Source organism: Equus przewalskii, chromosome 7, assembly GCF_037783145.1.
Source record: "Equus przewalskii isolate Varuska chromosome 7, EquPr2, whole genome shotgun sequence".
Taxonomy (NCBI): Eukaryota; Metazoa; Chordata; class Mammalia; order Perissodactyla; family Equidae; genus Equus; species Equus przewalskii.
In genome coordinates this window covers 64192597-64210833 of record NC_091837.1, presented here as the reverse complement: position 1 = coordinate 64210833, position 18237 = coordinate 64192597, and the positions used below count along the sequence as shown (strand labels likewise).

Sequence of the window (18237 nt, the reverse complement as noted above, 5' to 3'; positions counted from 1 at the left end):
TGAAATGCCAATTCTGTCACCTGAAAAAAGGATTCATTACACGTTGGTCCCGTGGCATAGTGGTTAAGTTCATACTCTCCGCTTCATAGGCCCAGGATTCACTGGTTCGGATGCCCGCTGTGGACTCAGTCACGACTTATCAAGCCATGCTGTGGCAGGTGTCCCACAAATAAAGTAGAGGAAGATTTGCTCAGATGTTAGCTCAGGGCCAGTCTTCCTCAGCAAAAGGAGGAGGATTGGCAGCAGATGTTAGTTCAGGGCTAATCTTCCTTAAAGGGAAAAGAAAAAAGTATTCATTAATGTGTGGGCTCTCTATTCTGCCAATTTTCTATCCATGTGCCAATATCACATTGTCTTAGTTGCTGTAGATTAACAATGTCTTGATATATGGTAAAGTTTATTGTTCTTTTTTGAGATTGTCTTAACCATTCTTTGCCTTTTTTATTTACCTATTAATTTAGAATCATTTGGTGAATCTCCATCCTTCCCCCACATTGGTTTGGTATACATTTGTAGATCAATTAGAGGAAAATTGGCATTGTTGACATATTGAATCTTCCCATCTGTAAACATGGTATACACTTCCACTTACTTATATCCTCTTTAATTTTTCTCATAACATCTTACAGCTTTCTTAGGAGAAGGCTTGCAAAACTTTTGAAAGATTTATTCTTTGAAATTTGGTATTTTTGATGTTTGATATTTTTTGATGTTATACCATTAAATCATTTCATTTTCTATCTGTGTTGCTCACATATAGAAATAAAATTGATCTTTCTGTATTGACTTTACTGCCAGAAAACTCGTTAAATTCATTAATTTAATCTTGTAATTTATCTATATAATTTTGGAAATTTTCTACATACCCAAAAGATATTTTCCATAAATAGTGACATTTTTCCCTTTCTAAGCTGTTTTTCACATCATATTTTTGCCTAACTGAACTCATTAGAACCACCAGGACAAAGTGAATAAAAGTATTACTAATGAGTATTCTTCTCTTGTGTCCAATTTCTGAGGGACGGGTTTTAGCATTTCTCCATTAATCACGTTTGCTTTAAGTTTTGTTTAGATACTTAGTATTAGATAAAGCAAGCTGCCTTCTAAGCCTAGAGTTTGCTAAGATTCTTCTTTTTTGAAGCTTTGGATATTTTTAAATATAAGTGAACATTGAAATTTCTAATTAACTTTTTATTTTGAGATAATTGTAGGTTCCCATGCAATTGTAAGAAATAATACAGAGAGATCCCATGTTCCTTTATCGAGTACTCTCAGTGGCAACATCTTGCAAACTATAGTACGGTGTCACAACCAGGATATGGATATTGATACAATCAAGATACAGATCATTTCCGTACCGACAAGGATCCTTCCTGTTGCCTTTTAATTGCATACTCCCCTCCCTTCATAATGTCTAGCAACCACTAATTTATTCATATCCATAATTTTGTGATTTGAAGAATATTATATAATTGAAATCATACAGTATGCAAGTCTTTTGGGATTGGTTGGTTTCAATTAGCATAATTCTATGGAGAGTTATCTAGGCTGTAGCATGTTTCAACATGCCATTCCTTATTTTATTGCTAAGTCATATTCCATGATATGATTGTATGACAGATTGCATAACCATTCACCTATTGAAGGATATTTAGGATATTTCCCATTTTTAGCCATTTTGAATAAAGCTACTATAAACAACTTGGAAACTTTTTTCAATTTGTTTTTGTGTGACATAAATCTTCATTTCTCTGCAATAAATACCCAGGAGTGCAAATACTGCTTTATATATTACATGCAGGATATATATAAAGAAACTTCTAAATTGTTTTCAAGAGTAGCAGTACCATTTTACACCGCCACCAGCAATGTGTGAGTGACCCAATTTTTCCATATTCTTACTAGCATTAAGAGTTGTCACTATCTTTGGGGCTGGCCCCGTGGCCGAGTGGTTAAGTTCGCGAGCTCCGCTGCAGGCGGCCCAGTGTTTCGTTGGTTCGAATCCTGGGTGCGGACATGGCACTGCTCATCAGGCCACGCTGAGGCAGCGTCCCACATGCCACAACTAGAAGGATCCACAACGAAGAATATACAACTATGTACTGGGGGGCTTTGGGGGAAAAAAATAAAATCTTTGGGAAAAAAAAGAGTTGTCACTATCTTTTTAGTTTAGCCCTTCTGATAGGTATGTAGTGATAGGGTGTTGTGGTTTTAATTTGCATTTACCTAAAGATAATAATGTTACACACATTTTTATGCACTTATCTGTCATCTATAATCCTATATGGTAAAATGTCTCTTCATGACTTTTGCTCTTTCTAGTTGGATTGCTTGTTTATTTGTTTCTTGTTATTGTTGAGTTTTGAGAGTTCTTTATGTGCACTAAATACTAGTCCTTTGTCAGATATGTGGTTTGTAAATATTTTCTCCCACTCTAGCTTGTCTTTTCATCCTTTTAATGGGGTCTTTATTGAGTAAAATCATTTTTTTTTATTTTGATGAAATCCAATTTATAAATTTGTCTTTTTATGGACTGAGTTTTTGTGTCAAATACAACAACTTTTTGCCTAGCACTAGATCTTGAAGATTTTTCTTATGTTTTTTCTAAAAGTTGTAGAGTTTTACATTTCACATTTACGTATGTGATCGATTTTAGACTAATTTTTGTATAAGACTTCCCTGGAGGGTCTTTTTAACCCCCTATGGATGTTAATTTTTCCCACTCCATTATGTTGAAAAGGCTATCTTTCTTCCATTGAATTGCTTTTTCACTTTTGTCAAAATGTAGTCAGTTATATTTGTGTGAGTTTATTTCTGGATTCTCTGTTCTATTCCATTGATCTATATGTTTATACCTCTGTCAATACCACATAGTCTTGATTACTACAGCTATAGAATAAGTGTGGAAATCAAGTAAACTGGTTCTTTTCACTTTATTTTTCTTTTTCAAAATTGTTTTAGCTATTCTAGTTCCTTCCGTCCTCATAAAAGTTTTAAAGTAATTGTGCTCGTATCCATACACACAGACAAAAATACATTCTGGGATTTTGATAGGAATTGTGTTAAATCTTTACATCAATTTGGGAAGAATCAACATCTTTACCATGAAAATCTTATGCCTCTGCATTTATTTAGATCTTTAATTTCTTTCATTAGTGTCATGTAGTTTTTAGCATGTAAGTCCTGTATGTGTTTTTTTTGCACGTACTTGGGTTTTTAAGCTGTCATTTTATTCAGTTCCAAGTGTGAGATATATGAGGCAAAAAGAAAACCCAAAGAAATCACCACTTGGGTCCTGAAGTTCCTAGCCAGTCTGCCTCTTTCTCTCCTCCTTTCAGAATCTTCTTATGCTTGTTTTGTATATAATGCTCATGGTTTTATGCTGTATATAGCAGGAGGCACATGGAAAAGTATATTCCATCTTCCCAGAAACAGTAATCTTGGTATAAATTAAACCTCTGCTACTAGACATTCTCATATTGTATCTTTGGGATCCAGAGGTCCCTTGGAGCCCTTCTGGAGGTGTCCATCAGGTGAGGGTGAAGAACCAGTAGGACTCTGAGACTCCCATGATTGCCCTGAACGTAAAAGCTCTTTTGATTTCTGTGAAGAGATCATCTGTATTTAAACTCATTCTATCTTATAAAACCTCTGGAAGGCAACTATTGCACAGATCACGCCCTTAGGATCATCATAAAGACTTCCACCATGGGCGTGGTGAATGGGGGCAAGAAAAGTAGAACAAGTGATGCCATCTTTCTCTGCTGAAGAATCTGGGAAGTAGAGAACATCTGCTTCTTTTCCTCCTCACCCAAGAGCAACAATCAAGTAAGGCAGAAACAAGGGTCTTGAGACATTCCACATCAGTGCCCATGGCCTAGTCTTGTTGCCTCTCCTCTCTATTTGACAGAAGAGAGCCAGGGGATCAGGTTTCCTGTGGATCCCTCCATCTTCTTGGGCTGAAAAGTAAGGGTTATAGGGCACTGACATTGAAAGGATGTCCTGAAACATTTTCTGTAGATGACAGCTTTGGGGAAGAGCATTGGTTTGTCTGCTGTCTCAACAACCTCTTGCCCAGGCTGCAGGTCTATCACTAGAAGATGACTAATATTTCCTATCAAAAGCTCCGTCAGCTTGTCCTTGCTCTGGGAAGCCATAGTTGGGAATGTCATCTTCCAGTAGTGGTCCTCTGCAAGTGAAAACCTCCAGATGGTTTCCTGAGGTTCCAAAGGAAGCACTCCAGCTTGTGACAACTCATTGGGTCTAATGTGTGTGACAAGACCTCCTGCAAGGCCAGGCAGAGTCATTCACTGAAAAATCTACCTGCAGACCCTTCAGAATGCATACAGTTGGCCACCATGGGATCAGACATCCAGCAACATTTGGCTTCTCCCTGGTGGTGGCAGAGAGATGCTGGTTGGTATGGCCTACCCTACAAGGATCTGCTTGTATGTGTAGGGGAAAGATTGCAATTGCTGTATAACTCAAATATCATCAAGAGACCTTACCTCTCACAGACCTAAAAAAATTTGACTCACTCTCAATTTTACAGCATGGCAAAAAAAAAAAAAAAAAAAAAAAAAATCTAAACTCTTCCTTATAACTCCTATGAATTTCCAGGACTTATTTTCTAATGGCACCTCTTTCTTCAGCTGTTATTTCTATGGCAGGGAACGGTGTTCTTTTTCATCCTGAGTCATCTTAGAAGCTAAATTCAGTCAGTTTTCAAAAGCTTTTCCCTACCCAATTAGTATATAAATCCAACAAACATGTATAAGATTTCACAGAATGTTTAGGTTCAAGAGGAGAGGTTCTATGAGAACACATGTAACTCTCTTTCTCTTTTTTCCTGGCATCTCTCAGCCTCCCTCTTTCTAAATCTTATTTTCCACCTGCTTCCTTTGAGGGCTGACTTCAGCTCTACTTCAGTTCCTCTGAGCATCTTCTGTCTTCCCAAATAAGCACCTTTCAAAATGTATGTGCTTCTAATGTAGCACTCATTAAAATACAGTGTAATTGCCATTCATTTTTATGTATTCCACCAAGACTATGAACTCTATGTGGGTAGAAATCAACTACGTCTTTTTCAACATTGTAGACTCTGTGCCTATCAGAAGGTGTAGCACAGATTACACACTCAAATAAGTATTGACATCATTATTGATAAATATATTGATACATTAGATTTGTGTCAGTCCTGATTCAGCCATGATTTAACTTCTTGTTCAAAAGAAAGTGTCCAGTACAACGTGTTCCAGGATGCTTCTGCTTTGTACACACACACACACACACATATATACGATTAGGAGGATTTATTTAAGTAATTCTTTGAGAAAGTTCTTATAGATACATTATTCAAATAGCTTTATATTTTTTATTATCTTTTTCTTAATGGGTCAGTGATTAATGTCCTAGAAATGTGTAATAGCTCAGAGTTATAGAAATATATCTTTGCAACAATATCAATTATACATGTCTGATATTTGGGTAAATCATATAATTATTCAAGTATCATAAGATTTTTTACAAGTCATTTAGGGAAAATTCAACAATAACCTTCTAATATTTTCTCTCAGTTTCAAATTGTGGTTTTAAACTATCCCAATTTCATAGTTACAACCAAAATATTTTAAAGGTATTTAAATACATGTTTGTCCTGTAAAGAAATTAAATGGATTATTTTGGGCAAATTATCCAGAACACCTTAAAGTTTTTAAGTTAATTAAAAGCTTTATTTTTTCATGATTATTGCAAATATATCCTGCTAAACTCTCTGGGACTTACTTGTTGGGAAAAAGCTGTTCCCACATGGGTAAATATAAATTGCAGAAGTGATTTAGTTTTAATATAATTTCATGCTTAATTTGAAGCAATATTTTTAAAAAGTTACGACATAGCATGCCTTGAGTTTGAATTTTGGTTTCTTTTTTTTATAGGACATCATATATGCCATTTTTGTTGATCCTTATAAAACTCTTATGCACTGGCTAGCATGTACTATTATCTCCATCTTACAAGTAAGGTTAGGTGGCTGGCCAATCATAACTCAATATTTAGTGATGGATTTGAGGCTTTAACACAGGCCTTTGGTGATTTCTTCTTGTAAAATTCTGCTGAAGATGGAGAGTGAAGAGGACACATTTTAAGAGAAGCAATAGTCTCAAATCAAACAGTATTTTCAAATGGATTTTGAGGTGGTAGATACCTCCAACAATGTTACTCCATTGTGTTTTCTTGTGCAAACAATATAGCAGGCAGTTGCTACCATTTCTGTGTTATAAAGCTTTGTGTACATTTGGTCTCTTGCTCGGGAAGATAAATGAGCTCACTTCAGGGTTAGGTCTATAGGCAGATGATTGAAATTCGGCGAGTTGTTTATATGCATTCAAGAGAGTATTTCTGTCACTGCATTTCTGCATGGGAGGTCTCAAAGGGAGTGGATGGATGGCAACAGATGGGAAGATTGTTTATTGGGAGGAAATGAAAAGGATTAGTTTCTATGGAGGCCAGGCAAGTGACCTAGATTCACATCACTGGCATGTGTACTCTGATAGATACTTTTTAAAAGAGAGAAAGAAATTGGATAGAAGGCCTGGCTTAATTTCCAGCCAATTCATATCAAGTCTCTTTGAAAGGGTTTTCTGATCCCAAGAGAAGCTTTTATTTGATATACGTTTCATGTGATGGGTTTATCTAGGGCTCAGATAATCACGCAGAGCAGTTCTCCTCTGGGTTACTCAGCATGCTCCTGGCCTCAGCAGGCTCTTTTTTGTGGTCTTTGTGTTTAAATAAACAAACATGAAATCTGAAAGACTCACGTGTGATCCTTGGGTCACAGTGCCCTTTTCAGAGTAACTATTGTTATTTCCCTATGAAATCGAAAAACGATCTTATGCATCTTCAAAAAAAGATTACAAGTAATTCCACAAGATTTCTCTTTTTGTGAGAGGAAGGTTAGTGAAATCACAAAGAACAGTGGAATGGAAAATAGAAACTTGTGTTGTTCATACACTGAATGGTATAGAATGGCTGGTAGTTGCTAAAACCACACTAGATTGACTTCCCTGTGATTTATACTTCCCACAAGTTCATCTTTCTGGAGTACAGTCATAAGGAATGAATTTCCTCGAAGGTAGGCTATCTTCCCTATAAATTTTTGAATCTTAACATCTCATTGCATATATATGTGTCTTCCACTATGAAGGTACAAGTTTCTTGAGAGTAGAGACCATGGTTGTGTGTGTGTGTGTCTTTATATCTCCAGAAGCTAGCAAAAATCCAATTTTGAGGAGGTGCTCAGTACTATGCATTGAAAAAGTGCCTCCTGTGGTTGAGCATTACTACTGTCTTAATTTTGAAAATAATTCATTTGTTTATTTGTACTTCACAATCAACAGCATGAATAATTATTGAATTGTGCCCAAATTCAATTCTGTTCTAAATGCTTTTAGTAGTGGTTCAGTTTGCTCTTTATTTATAATATAAATGGTGAGTAAAACAAAATTGATGTAATGAAATAAAGCTCTCAGATCTCTCCCCAGAGCTTCAGAACCAGAAATTCACTGTTTTCACTTGAATGACACATAGACACCGCAGAGTCAACATTTCCCAAATTGAGCTTGCGGTCCTCCTCCTTTCTTCCCTCTCTCAGGAAATGTCATAACTATCTGCCCATCTGCCAATGCCAGAAATCTGAGAGCTTCTCTTGCGTCCTGCTCCTTCCACCTTATATGTCTCCAAGTGCTATAGGTTCAACTTTCTAAACATCTTGCAAATCTGTCAGCTTTCCTCCAATGCTATTGCCACTATCATGTTATAGGTCTCCATCATTTCTCACCTAGATTACCAACTATCTACCTAATCTTTCTGGCTTTCTACCTTAAAATTCATTCACGATATTTCAGCCAGAGTAAGCATTCCAAAATGCACATCTGATGATGGTTGCATAATAGAGTCCAAATTTCTTAAAAACAATAACTATACTTAACCCTTATTAAATGTTTACTACATCTAGGATATTGTACTGGTTGCCTTCCATACATTATCTCGTTGAACTCTTTGAACAACTCCATGAGGTAACTACAAATAATATCATCATAACTTTTTCAATTGAGTAACATACATTTTAGAGAGATCATGTGATTTTCCTAAACTTAGACAGCTGGTAGTGGTAGAGCCAGGGTTCAAACTCAAGCAGTCTGACTTCAGAGGCATCACTCAAAAATATGAGTCCACTTAATATTTATAAGCAAATTTAAATTCTCAAATTTTATCTACCAACATTCTCTTTCCTAAGTTCTAGGATTTAGCCACACTGGACTTATCTAAGTTTCTCTTCTGTTCCATCCTCTTTATAACATCTGGGATTCTGGCTTTCAATTTTTCTTTCTCTCTCTTACTTCTCTTTCTTCTAACTTCTGCTCAGTTTAGGTGCTACTTCTTCCAGGAAGCATTCCTTGATTTTCTAAGTGTATGTCAGAACAAAGATTGAAGTCATGCAAAGAATCTTTTCCAATCACAATGGAATGAAACTAGAAATAAAAAGGAAAAGGAAAATTGAAAGACTTATGAATATGTGGAAATTAAACAACAAATGGGTGAAAGAAAAACATCAGAAAGTAAGTTAGAAAATATCTAGAGATTAATGAACATGAAAACACAACATTCCAAAACTTATGAGGTGACGCAAAAGCAGTGCTAAAAGGGAAATTTATAACTGTAGATGCTTCTTTACAAAGAAGAAAGATCCCAAATTAACCACCTAACTTTAAACTTTAAAGAACTAGAAAAAGAAGAACACATTAAACCCAAAACTAATAGAAGGAAGGAGATAGTAAAGATTAGAAGACAGGTAAATAAAATAGATAATTAAAATCAGTTGAGAAAATCAATGACACAAAGAGTTTCTTCTTCAAAAAGATGAACAAAATTGACAAACCTTTAACTAGATTTACTAAGAAAAAGAATTTACTCAAATAACTAAAACCTAAAATTAAAGTTGAGGACTACCAATGTCACAGAAATAAAAAGGATAATAGGAGAATCGTATGCAAAAGAATGAATTTATACCCTTACCAAACAACATATAAAAATATTAACTGAAAATGGATTGATGACCTAAAGAACAAAAGTAGAATTATAAAACTCTTAGAAGAAAACACAGGATTAAATATTCATAACCTTGAATTTGGCAATAGATGCTTAGATATGACCCTAAAAGCAAGAACAACAAAAGAAAAATTAGATAAATGGGACTTCAAAAACATGAAAAACTTTCATTCATCAAAGGCCATTATTAATAAAGTAAAAAGATAACCTACAGGAGAAAATATTTGCAAATTATATATCTATAAGTGTCTAAAATCCAGAATATATAAAGAATTTGTACAAGCTAGCAAGAAGTACACAACCAAAACATTTCTTAGTTTTCACTATACAAGTCTTCACCTCCTTGGCTACATTAATTCCAATGTATTTGATTCTTTTTGATGCTATTGTAAATGGAATCGTTTTCTCAATTTCTTTTCAGATTGCTCCTTGTTAGTGTATAGAAACATAACTGATTTTTCTGTGTTGATTTCATATCCTACAACTTTGCTGAATTTATTTAGCAGTTCTAACAGTTTTTCAGTTTCCTTGAAGACTCTTTAGAGTTTTCTGCATATAAAATTATGTCGTCTGCAAGCAGAGAATTTTATGCCTTCTTTTCCAACTTGGGTGCCTTTTATTCCTTTTTTTGCCTTTTTGTTCTGGCTAGAACTTCCAGTACTATGTTAAATACTAGTGGTTAAAGCAGGCAGCCTAGTCTTGTTCCTGATCATAGAGGAAAAGCTTTTAGTCTTTCACCATTGAGTATGAAGTTAGGAGGCAGTGCAGTGCATGATTAGGAAAGAATGGATACATTTGTTCCACAGCTTGTTCTCTAGGTAGCGTGACTACGGCACCTCAAATCGTGAAATTCTTCTGAAGAAGAAATCCACCTGACTTCATTTTAAGCAGAAACTACTGTTTCTATAATCCCTGGGGTACATCCTTCTCAACCAACGTACTTTAAGTAGATTCTCTGATTCTCTTAATTAGTAACCTATTTAGAAATTCTTCTTTGTTATGAAATCTAAAAATAAATCATACATTTTCACTTGGATCTATTTAAATGTAAACTTTGTCTTGTGTTTTTTCAGAAGATGCTTACAAGACCCAGGTTAGGATCGACAATGAGCCAGCTTATCTGGACATCTTGGACACTGCTGGTCAGGTAGGTGATTTTCTTAGATGTCTCCAGTCTCTGAGGCCAGATTGAGCTTTACCCTCAAATACCTTTATCACAAAATGCAAGATGAGTTTAACTATTCGAACAGAAGAAGAACTAATTTGCAATAGCAATCAGGAATTAAATAAGACAAGAATTGGCAGGAAAATGTGACTCTTTGCCAACCAGACTATTTCAATATTGCCATAATTGTCTTAATATAAAAGTGTAGGTGTAATATTGCCAGTGAGACAGTAAAATCGATGAAATGGTTTATTACTCTTCTTCAGATGTGCACAAAACTCTGTCTTAGACCCTAATCCAATGATGATTTTTATTGGAAAACTTTGATTGAATAGGAAAAAGGAAGATCTACTTAGCAACTGTGCTCATGGAACCAAGTCTAGGGGGACCGTTTACTGGAATGGGGGACATAACCAAACTTTATCATAATATAATACATTATTTTATAAACTTGTAAACAAAAACAAGAAAGAGGAGGAGAAGAGACTAATTTGTGGGATATAAAAATAAACATAGAACTGAAATACTACCCAATAATTTTAAGTAAAATAGGAGGAAAGGAATCAGAGTTAAAACATTTCAAAGTCTTGATGTGTTGGGAAGGAGGATATAGATTCTATTTAACTCCATACTTTTAAAATAATCACGTTAAAAATATAAATACATTGAGGCCAGCCCCGTGGTGTAGTGGTTAAGTTCGGCACAACACACTTTGGCAGCCCGGGTTCATGGGTTCAGATCCTCGGAGAGGACCTACACCACTCATTAGCCATGCTGTAGCAGCAACCCACACATAAAGTGGAGGAAGATTGGTACAGATGTTAACTCAGGGCTAATCTTCTTCAAGCAAAAAAAAAAATAATAATATATATATATATATAAACATATCTATTAAACTCCAGACATAAAACATATAACTCTCTAATTTGTTGTAAATGTGAAACAGCTCTAAAAAAATGAAGTCTTAAAGACTATAACTTAAAAACTAGCAGAGGGGAAAGGGAAGAATAAATTTTAAAGAATTATTAATAAAATATACAGCATAAGAGAAAGAAGGAAAAACAGGGTAAAAAGAAAACATAATATAATATACAAATATAAACATATCAGGAACTAAAATAAATGGAAATGGATATCTCTCTTCCAGAATAGGCAAGTATTGTCGAGGTCATACAAATAAAGAAACAAAACTAACGTATATTTGTTTGGTTTAAAAGATACATAAAGGTACAGAAAGGTGGCAAATCAAAGAATGATTAGAAAAATGTAGGCTGAAAGTAACCAAACCTAAAGCAGGAATACCTGTATAATATCAGACAAAATAGATTTTATGGCAAAAAACATTATTACGATATAAAAGTGTCAGTCTGTAATGAAAAAAATCGTCAAAATCATTAAAAAATTCTAGCATATAATATCCAGGTCAAATGGAGAGAATTATACAGAAAAATATATAAATCCAAAATCATATATAGTGGGAAATTTTAATGCACCTCTGTCAGTGAGCGTTGGATCAAAATGTAGTATAATTGTAGCAGATTTGAAAACACATTTAACTTAAATAGAATGCTGTAGTCAATATGAGTAGGCATTCTTTTCACACACACATTGTTTACTTTTTTATTGTTTTCTAATCTAATTGTGAAGAACGTGGTCTGTAGAAGATTGATTATTTGATGTATGCAAAGTTTTACGTTTTGGCTTAGAAGATGATAAATGTTTATGATATATTTAAGCTAGTGTTTACCCCTTAACAGGAAAGGAGAGAGATACAAAGTGGACTTCAACTCTATTATAATGGTTTATATTTTATAAAAGTTCTAATTAAATACAAGAAAATGTTAATAGTTGAAAACTTATGTCATGGGTACACAGGTCTTCATTATATTATTTTCCTTTGTACTTAAACAAATTAATATCTTCCAAAACGTGTTTTATTATTTCATCTATTTGATGAAACTATTTAAAAATTAACAACATTAATTGAAATATTGATAATGTACAAGCCACTGGATGTAGGTGATCTCTTTCTATATTTATAAGATATATCAAGACTGTTTGAAATCTATATATTAACAAAGTTATTTGTTTCCAGGGACATTGGGATAGTGGACTTACAGGGGGGGAAACTGTTGAAACTATTGGGGATACTTCAAATGGAAAAATTATTTCTATTATTTGAAAGAGCTGTCATATCCAAGGGAAAGTGCACTTTTTCTTTTAGGGAAACTTTAGGCCAAATTGGAAGATGTCTGAGTAGGTTAAATTTCACTCAACCTAATAAGGTATTTGTAACAACTAAAATCCTCAAGCCAAAAATGACTGCTTTGGAAAATAGCAAACTTATATCCATGAAAATACTCAGCTAGAATTATGCTTTGGTAGAAAGGAAAATCCTTCATTTTTAGAATATTCTTTTAGTCTACAAGTATGTATGAATGTGTACCTGGTCCCAACTGTGGTGCTAATGTAATCGTGAATAGTGGAGATGATTTTCCTCCCCAGTGGTGTACGGTTGGTCGTGTTACTGCTTAGGTCAATGGAATGTAGGCAGATGAGGCAATCTGCTAGTTCCGGGCCAAGGTCTCATGAGGTAATAAGGATGTTTTTGCTATACCCAAAAAGAAGAGCATGAGTTAGGTAGTCCTTGGCCCCAGGAGAATGAGGAAGAATGTGGAGCAGACCTACACCCAAACCAAAGACTGGAACAAAGCCCAGCCCACTCACAGCCTGAAGCAGATCTGCTCCAGCCACCAGATAGACTTAGAAAATCATGAACAAGAATTGGTTCAAGTCCCTACATTTGAGGTGGTTTGCCATGCAGCATTTTTGTGGCAATAGCTGATCGATCCAGCATAGTGGAGCATTTGTTAGTTCAGTATGGCTAGAGATGGAGAATACTACATGTTTGTGGGGGAAGTGGTGAGTGATGAGAGACAAATCTGCATACATTCACTGAAGTGCTTTCTAGCTCTGAGACTCTGTGCTCTGAAAAGAATGAAAAACTTGCAAATATACAATTAAAAAGATAGAATTATTACATTTGCATACTATTAAGTATTTTTCTAAGCCAGTCTCAACTGCAGCCAAACATACATCAGGAATGCATCAGGCTTAAAAGAGGGTGACTTGTTGGTTCCCAATCAGTTGTTATACTCTCACATGCAAGAGAAAGTCAATACAGCTGAGTCAACAAAATCCAAGGAGACAATACCATTGAAATATTTTTAGTAATACATGTTGTGTTCTTTTGGTACTTTTACTTTTTAACACTTGTTGAAATTTATCTTTACAACAAACCCAGGAAATAGATAGAAAAGTTATTATTACTGTGAGCCCCTAAAATTTGAGTAAAATGTTATGCAAAGAAATGAAGTGGCTCTCCTTTTGGAGACAATTTTGTACTTGGGCTAAGTCCCACTGTGCTTCAGTGTTTGTGCTATGCACATAGACTTCTAAAGCCTCAGTAATCCCATGGGACAAAGGGGCCATCACCAAAGCTCATGTTGGAAAGGACTTTTACCCTAACCATTCTTCCAGTGTTACGGTTCTTTTTTCAATGCCCAATGCTCCCACCTAATGCTCATGAAACCTATGTTTGGTCACTTCAAGTGATTAGGTACTCTGCTTCTGGAAGCAGATAAGGAGAGCTTTTAGGAAGATTTAATTGCTAGAAAGTGTTTTCTTGCAATGAGCTAAAATTTTCCTCTCTATAGATTCTACCTACTTGTCTCAGATCTATCCCTTGGAAAAAAATATATTACTCCTTTTATAAATGGAACATATAAGGCTCATAGAGATTAAGTGATTTATCTGAGGCAACACAGCAAGCTTTTGAGCCAGCTTTCTTGACTCCATCTACACTCCCATTCAAGTTCTTTCTTATTTCAGTTCTCCTATAGAATCCCTTAGTGTGTACCAAGTACTATCCTAGGTCAAAAAAATGCAGAATAGAGCAAAATTGAGTCTCTACTCTCAAATGCTTGAGGTTTGGGCAGTAGGAGGACACTAAATTAAAAATTGCAGCAAGTTGTGATAACAAGTATCATAAAAGTATACAAATTTTAGTAATGGGTTATCTCCTATGCCTAAATTATTTTTTGTCCTGGCCTAAACACAAAAACAAACAAAAAAAATATGCTATCTAAATCAATAGTAGAAGAGAGGGTTCATTTGTTTTTTATAATTGATAAGCATACTTAAACAAACCTATAACAAAATATATACAGTAAATTTAACTTAATGACAAGTGTATTGAATCATCTTTATCCTTATTAGAACTAATAAAAGTAATTCTCCTCCACATATTCCAGATTCTACTTTTTTGATGTGCTAATATCACCGAAATTCCCTAGATCTAGGCATTGTCCCCAACACCTGGCTACTGCCTGGATTAAAGTATTCTGAAGCAATGGGAAATGTAATTGTAATCTGGCATCTCACTTAGCCTAACCATCTCTGCAGTCAAAGCAAGTCCTTTATCCAATCTGGACTTAATTTACTCCTCTATGAAATGAGAGCATTGTATTTAAAGTCTCTTCCAGATTGTGATTTTCTCAATTCCTACTAGCCTGACTTTTATATAATTCTTCTCTGAAAGCTTTAATTGCTTTTTAGCCACAAACTCATTGGGTTTTTTTTTTTTTTCCCCCTGTATGTGGTTTATCCTTAAAGGGAATGCTTTATGGCTTGATCCCTTGGTCAGGAATCATCTCATCCCACCAAAGGTTGTGAGTACTTTAGTATTCAAGACAATAAAACTTGGGCTAGAATTGTTCTCAAAGTGCATATAGATGACCAAGAGTTCCTGTTAGAGTGTTATTTAGGACAGCGTCTCACTAATTATATCCTATTGTCAAGGCACATTCCCCATTTCTTCAGTCAGCTCTTATTACATTTTAATAGGTTTGATTATTTGATAGATGGTAATTCACTAAGAGTGAGTGCAGGCAAGGTCACATCAAAGTTGAAAAGCATGAGACATGGTGCCTCTAAGAATGCTCCCAATCTTCAATTTGACAACAGTTGTCTTCAATTAGATATATTGGGAGCTGGGCATTAAGGAAGTCTAGAGATTTCTGCTGTCTTTCTCTTACCTCCTCCAGTATCCTTATCCTCACTGCTGCCTACCCAACACCACACTCTAACACAGGTGTCCTATACTATAATCTTCAAATGTGTGTTCCTTTCACGTACCTTTCAAATCACACCATGCAGGTATCACCTCCACCTAGTCCTTCTAGAAAGAAGACACATTGTAAGAAACTTTATTTTTTATGAAGATTGCCCTGAGTTAACACCCGTGCCCATCTTCCTCCATTTTATATGTAGTACGCCTGCCACAGCATGGCTTGATAAGCAGTGTGTAGCTCAGTGCTGGGGATCCAAACCAGTGAACCCCAGGTGGCTGAAGTGGAACTCAGGAACTTAACTGCTATGCCACCTGGCCAGCCCTAAGAAACTATTTTAACTCTAGAAATAAGGCTTTATCTGAAGGGTTTGCTACAATCAGAAATATATGAAGAAAACATAAAAGAAAACTTTTTACAAAGGTAAAAATACAGCCAGAGATTAAAGTGCATACTAATACTGTAAGCATGGTCATTAGGGAATCAACAAAGGTCAATCCAACTCTAAATGTGAAAAGACAGAGCATGTTCACAACCTGACACATGTCCTGAATTGATACAGTTTAATCATAGCCTTTGATCTTGGGAAAATGGGCCAATGTCATGGTCATCCATTGTGTTGGGTCTGCGACACTTGAAAACAATTCACTATTAACATTACTGCAAATAGGGTGGTCATGAATCTTGATTTTATAAGAATATTCCTAGTTGATGCCTGGTGTAGATCAATGAACAGTCTTGTTTTTTAGCACTACCTTTCACTCAAAAGTGCTGTTTGCGTTATCCAATTAACTACAAACTATTAATCTTTCTTCTCCATTAAGGTGGCCCTAAAACATGGCTATAAAACCACCTGTGATTTAAATATAAAAGGCAGGAAAGCAAACCACTGTAAAAATAAGACCACAGACCAGAAACCAAACAAAAATGATTCTTAGTAGCCAAAGCAAATGTCAAAAAGTTTCCTAAAATAAAGTTTCCTGTGTTCTCTATGAACTTTCTCACGACAAGGAAGACTCTTGGATTCTCATTCTCAGTCTATTTGACATTAGAGCCAGAAATAAGATGCTGATTACCTATTTTTTTTTTCAGTTTATGACTTTTAGAACCAAACTTTCAGAAGTGTATTTCTAGAAGCAAATATTTTTATAGTAAAATAAAATGACAACCTATAGTTTAGGATCACGAGAAACTTATTTTAAAACACAAGATGAAACACAAAAAAACATTTTAGAAGGATGTAAGTCTGGGGTCATTTTCTGTAAAAGCAGGCATTTCTATAGCTAGGTGCAATAATGATATTCATAAATAATATTATTAAGTGAACAGGAAATTATATTTTGGATTTTCTGCTAAAGAAGACAAAAAATGTGTAATTAAAAAATAATTCTACAAGATGACCACTTTTAAGTGATGCTTTAAAGATAAATTTCTATTGACTCAGGGAAAAAATAACTAGACCATGAATTGTATACAAATCTATAAACGATTCAGAGGTCAATCTCAATGTCGTTAGTGACTCAGTGTACATGAGATGCAACTATGTGAGATTATAAGTCTGTACATATCTGTGTGTGTGTGTATCTCACAGTCTCAACATGATTAATTGGGCATCCATAGATTTACAACATTGGACTCATTCTTCCACAGGGATACAAAATAAATAACATCTCTGTGGTTCCTTACCTTAAAGAGCTTACACTTTTATTTTTGCACGTGTTTAAGAAAGAACTCTAGACTCAAAACTGAAGAAAGAAATGTCAAATGTCATTGCCATGTCTTTAATCACATCGCCTCTTTAGCTTTCTTTCATAAACGGTCAGTGTTCTTTATCAAAGCATGTTTTAAGAATCTAATTACTCAGCAATACAATATGTAGAACATTAAGATTTATATTTATCATTTATATTTTGAGCTGAAACTTGGCAATTTCAAAACTAAACCCACCAAATTAAAAAAAAAAAGATTTGATTTATACTTAGCATAAATGTGCTAAGTAAAATGACTACCAAGACTCTCTGAAGCATGCTTTCGATAGAAATAGCTAGAAAACAGAATGTCATTCAATGACCTCATCACTCAAAGCATTTCCTTCAGTATTCCATTTTTATGGTGGACAATGCCAGAGTTTTGTATCCTATAATTACCATTGGGCCACTGTGCAAACAGATCTTTCACTGAAAATAGTCCTTAGTAGGAACTCTGTGGTCAATTCATAAATGTTTCTACCTCGTATCCATGTAAATAACTATAATTGTGAATATTTAAAATTAGAGGGTTTTAGAGGTCACATATTTTAGTTCCCTCTATTTACAAATAAAGACCTTGGGGCCCAGAAGAGGATAGTGGCTTATCCAAGGGTATGTGGCTTCTAAATGCCAATCCTAGTGCTATGCCCATGAGGCATTCCTGAAGTCCCAAGGTGATGTGGCTACATTGCCTTTTCTAAAAGCCATCTCTGTGAACAGTATTGGACTATTCATGACTAGCAATGCTTGCTATTTGTATATTACTTTTTTGACAATGTCAGTGATATTTTGATTAAGAGGGTGTTAGTTGAAAACCCCTAGTACAGAAAACTGGCAAGAACAGTAGCTTAAAAACCCAAGATGGTGGGGCTGGCCCCGTGGCCGAGTGATTAAGTTTGCGCGCTCCGCTGCAGGCGGCCCAGTGTTTCGTTAGTTCGAATCCTGGGCGCGGACATGGCACTGCTCATCAGACCACGCTGAGGCAGCGTCCCACATGCCACAACTAGAAGAACCCACAACGAAGAATACACAACTATGTACTGGGGGGCTTTGGGGATAAAAAGGAAAAAAAAAATCTTAAAATACA

At 35.2% G+C, this 18237-nt stretch overlaps 1 protein-coding gene across 2 annotated transcripts in view; it reads left to right on the top strand.

The window, feature by feature from the left end:
• Nucleotides 1-18237, top strand: part of RIT2 (Ras like without CAAX 2) — a 346858-nt gene that overhangs the window by 114203 nt on the left and 214418 nt on the right. For both annotated transcript variants that reach the window (XM_070627577.1, XM_070627578.1), the window contains exon 3: nt 10182-10255. In XM_070627577.1, the coding sequence (XP_070483678.1) occupies nt 10182-10255 (74 nt within the window). The remainder of the gene's footprint in view (nt 1-10181; nt 10256-18237) is intronic.